The 5,163-nt window shown below is 36.1% G+C and overlaps 1 protein-coding gene across 1 annotated transcript; it reads right to left on the bottom strand.

Annotated features, from left to right (window-relative positions):
* Positions 1-2,834: 2,834 nt before the first annotated feature.
* LOC131054128 (berberine bridge enzyme-like D-1) lies at positions 2,835-4,590 on the bottom strand. The gene has a single exon (XM_057988589.2). The coding sequence runs from the start codon at positions 4,570-4,572 to the stop codon at positions 2,986-2,988; it is 1,587 nt and encodes a 528-aa protein (XP_057844572.2). The 5' UTR covers positions 4,573-4,590; the 3' UTR covers positions 2,835-2,985.
* Between the last annotated feature and the right edge of the window lie 573 nt (positions 4,591-5,163).

The following is a 5,163-nucleotide window of genomic DNA, read 5'->3' as shown; positions in this document are numbered from 1 at the left end:
ATCATAAATTCATTAGGGAAGTCACAATGAATTAAAGATAGTCATAACTTCATTGGTACTACCCTAATAAAGTTATGGCGATCATAAATTCATTGGGAAATCCCAATGAAGCTACGACTATCCTAGGTTTTTTAGGACTGCCATAATGAAGTGATGATAGTAATAGATTCATTAGGGTAGTCCTAATGAATGTAGGATATTCATTGATTCATTGGGAATATCTTAATAAGACTATGATAGTCATATCTTCATTATGGAAGTCCCAATGAAGCTATGCCTATCCTACATTAATTGTGACTACCCTAATGAAGTTATGATAGTCATAGCTTCATTAGGCTAGTCTTAATAAATGGAGGAAAATCATAGATTCATTTGGATTATCTTAATGAACCTATGATAATCATATATCCATTAGGAAAATTCAAATGAAGCTATGAATGTCCTACATTCATTGGGATTGCCTTAATGAAGTTATAATAATCATAGATTCACTAGGAAAGTTCTAATGAATGTAGCAAAATCATATTGGGGACTATCATAATGAATCTGTGATAATCATAGCTTAAAATTGAATCAATTTTTAAGGACTTGTTACTATGCACTTATGACATTGATAATTTAAGCAAGGTTGACCAAATTTAAGTAATATTGATATTCCATTTTATTATCATTAAAAGTTAGTAATATTTGATTTGCTATGCCTATAAGAATCAAGGACGGTTATATAGGTTATTAGGTGTACAACATGAGCCAATTTAAGAATGTGAGATAGCAATTTGCAACACATGTTCACTTGTATTGACATGGACCACTTAAGGTGTACACATATCAATGAAATATTAACTAGGAACATGCTAACATAATCATAAAGCCGAGTAAACAAATACAAAAGAAAATAATCAAATTAAAAGGATTGCAATTGAATTATATGACAAGATGAAAAGAACAAAACATATAAATATAAATAGAGTGCACCTTAAAATTAAAAATTTGATATTACAATTTACAAATTATGTTATGTTTTTTCATTTTTTGTTTCAAAATCCTAAAATATTTTGAATTTTTACGTAACTTCCTTTCAATTCAATTTTGAATTCTATGTAAATCTAATTGGAATAGTTAATTTATTGAAAATAATGATTTCATATTCCCAAACTTAAACCAAAAAAATCATAATAAACATTTGAATTCTAGAAACATGAAAATATTACCTCATATAATCAAATTTCCTATAAAAACATCAACTTTTTCATCTTCTATGTTGTCAAATGAACAAAAAGGTGGTGGAAAGGTGTTGCAATATAGAAAATTAGTTTGTGCAAGATGTCAACACCATGAAAGAATTTCTTTGTTGTATAATGCACAAGAACTAGAGAAAAGTAGAGCATTTGGGCTCGAATGATGGATCACATGCCTCTTTTTACCATTTTTAGTGCAGGTTATTTGGAGCTAATTAAATTTGGTGAGTGCCAAATAACCTTTATTGATATTTTTTAACCCTTAACACACACACACACACACACACACACACACACACACACACACACACACAGAGAGAGAGAGAGAGAGAGAGAGAGAGAGAGAGAGAGAGAGAGAGAGAGAGAGAGAGAGAGAGAGAGAGAGAGAGAGCCTCACCTATAAGCCCTTTACCCTCAATTACAAACACTAAACTCTATACTAATACCCTCAATTGTTAACTAAATACCCTAAATGCTACACCTCAACCCTAGACACCTTATACCTTTCCTTTGTTCTAGTCTAGTTTCACTTTCTTTAAAGAAGCATATTGATATTATAGTATCATCCATTAACGATAAGCATTGAGGTTTATTTCTTGCTATCCATAAGGTTTTATGGCTTCAACAACATATTGTAGACTTTATTATACTACCTAATCACCTTACTATTCTTTGATGTGATAACCAAATTTTTATTCAATTATTTGTTGACTCAAGATTAGGTTGTAGACATATTTACTAAACCTTTAGCATCACCTCTATATCTTGATTTGTGGGATATGGCTGGAGTGAAGAAGTTCTCCTTGGGGTATCTTGAGCCCTTCATTTTTAGTTAGATCCCTTTTTTGAGATGAGTTTTCACCACAAGGTTTTCTCTTTTTCTTTTTTTACATGAGCACTTGATTAGAACATGTTTCTAAGACTTGCTTTCAATTACTATCTACCTAAGTATCACTTAAGGAGAGGTCTTAGTGTGAAACCAACTAGAATTTAACTAGTTTCAACTTACCTAGTTACCAATAAACCTGTTCACACTAGCTTAAGTTCACTTAGTAGTTTTGTTGTCTCACCTCATAGGCACATCGAACATACTCACACACTTGTCTCAAGTTTTCCATATATGCCATGCTTCTTGTACATTTTAAACTTTCTTTTATGTTTTTGTAGAAAATAATTATTATAATTATAACTTAAATGAAAATACATTATTTTATAAACTTTAATTTGTTTATTTTTAATTAATATTCTACAATTTTTTTTAATTTATTTATTTAAATGACAATATGGTCCCACGTAGCCAAGTACAAAATAGTCTTGATATATAAGTAAAGCAATCTAAGACAAATGTGAAATACATTTCCTATCAGTTCACTTTGGCATTCTATTCTAAAAATGTGAAGGTTAGCTTAGAATGCATATGAATTAGAGAAAAAAAAATAAAAATTTCTTGAACTAAATTTTATGAATAATCAAATCCAATACCAACAAACAATGTATGAATGTTTATATTTTAAATCAAACTTATTAAATTATTCCACCGTAGGGTTCTGTCAAACTGTAGTTAAATGCAAATCAAGAATTAAGAGAAATTTATTTCCGGTCAAATATTACATTATATGATGATCGTAGAGCACTTTCACTATTCCTACTAGAATAGAGAATTGTCGGTTTGTTAATGAATTTTATTCTTAAGCAGTAGAGTTTCTAGCTTCCACGGAAATGAATAAGGAAAACTAAGTAGATAGAATCAGCTGTGACTGAGTGGGGGAATGCTCTGAGCATTCCTGTAAATATTGTTGGGATCGAATTTAGTCTTCACATGCACCAGCCTGACGAAATTCTCACCAAAATACTTTTCCCCCCACGACTTTGCCTGTTCTACGGTGGAGGTTCCATTAGCAGATGCATGACCCAAGTCAAGGTCTAAGTAGTTGACGTAAGCAGCTCTAGGAGATTTGGATACGTAAGGAGTCATGTATTCGTAAAACATTCGCATCCAAGCCAGAGATTCTGCATCTTCTTTACCTTCCTCCCAGTTGAGTATATACTGAATTTCATATAAATACCCTGATCGATGGGCGAAGGGAAGCCGAGTGGAGGGTATCCTATTCATTATGCCTCCGAAGGGAGACAATATGATACTGCTGTCGGGCTTCTGTTCCATGATCTTCCATGCTCCTTGAAGACCTGATGCGGAGATAGGGTTTGTTACATAATCGGACTTATTCTTGAAGTACCTTTTGGTGGCAAAATATCTGTTGCGGAGATCGGCAGAATATCCGTTGGCCACGGCGGTGTAGATTACAGAGCCGATCCAGTCTGTTTCGTTACAATCGGCTGCGACAAGACCCATCTCAGGAAAGATCTCATTCACAAGTTTGAGAAATTGATGTTGAGGACCCAAATACATCCCATTAAAGGTAAGGTTAACAGGACTGCCGCCGAAGACGAAGACACGGATAAACAGATTCTCCGGAGCAAACGGTGCAACAGTTTGCCATCGTTGTACAAGCTCTGTCACGTTATCGCTTCCCGTTCTGTTGAAGTTGAACACAGTGATTTTGGGAGGCACTTTGACAAGCCTTATCTGCCACGCCACAACCACGCCCCAGCTCCCTCCACCTCCTCCTCGGATAGCCCAGAAAACGTCTTCTCCCATCCCCTTTCTGTCTACCAATTTGCCATTGGCGTCCACAAGGAGAGCATTTGTAACGTGGTCTGCAGAGACGCCATATTTCCTTGCGAGCAACCCAAGCCCACCTCCACTCAAAGACCCGCCCACGCCTACTGTCGGGCAGACTCCCGCAGGGAAACCGTAGAGCGAAGTCTTGTTTGCAATGGCGGAGTAGAGTTGGCCGAAAGTTACACCGGATTCCACCCAAGCAGTCTTGGATTTCATATCCACCTCAACTCTTTCCAATTTCATGACATCGATGATGACGAAATTGGGAGCCTGAGAAGTGGAGGAAAGACCCTCATAGCTGTGCCCTCCACTGCGCATCACGATCTGCCAGCCGTGTTGTATGGAGCACTGCACTGACTTGTGAAGTTGGTCTCTGCTCTCCGGGACAATTAAAGCGTATGGTATGGAAACGCTTTCTTCCGCATAGCGCAGATTCTGGAGAGAGAATTCGAGGAGCGAGTAGTAGTTGGCTGATGAAGAAGAGCTTTTGAACGTCACGTTTTCGATGCCGTTTCCACTCAGACATAAAGTGAGCGCTAGTGCAGTTGCATTTTGTGATGAGTATGCCAAAACCGCATCTCTGCCTCCCAAATTTACCACCCACAACAATACAAACAAACTAAACATTCTCATGTAACTCCAAAGAGTCATTATTGATAAATTGCAATGCAAAGCCGATCAGATCATTTATAATATTCTGAATGCTGCTGCCCCTTGACCCTAATTTATAGCCGAGAGCTCATAGAAAACGGCTTTCATATCCAAATATTCCAGTCCAGAATAAAATCCATCTCAAGTCGGTCTTTATTTCGATTACGCCAACAAATGACCGATTTTAATTCGAGAACAAAGGGAAATGACTTTCACCCAATTTTTGCTGTCTAATTTAAAATCCTAGAAGCGCCCATAGTTCGGCTTCCTCCAATGAATGGTCGATTATTAATTTTTGTCCAGCACGTTTCATTCAATCTCTGAAGAAGTTGTTTATTTCAATTCAAAGAGAAATTGCAAACTTTTTAACATTTGGAGCTTACAGAAGCAGATCTCTACCTCAAACGTGTCATTCAGACGGTGAAAGCGTTTTATTATGGCGTAAGGGCTGACGACTTCATCTTTTTCACCTTTGTTAGGTTTTGGTCGGCAAGGAGGATTACTTGTTCAGGTTGAATGCGAATAACCAAATTTAATAAGTAAACAGTTTATATGTAAATCTTAAAATAATCAAACGTTGATCAAAATGGA

The sequence above is a fragment of the Cryptomeria japonica genome, chromosome 2, assembly GCF_030272615.1.
Source record: "Cryptomeria japonica chromosome 2, Sugi_1.0, whole genome shotgun sequence".
NCBI classification, from domain to species: Eukaryota; Viridiplantae; Streptophyta; class Pinopsida; order Cupressales; family Cupressaceae; genus Cryptomeria; species Cryptomeria japonica.
Note: the sequence above shows the minus strand (reverse complement) of the source record. Positions and strands in the feature narration are given on the sequence as shown.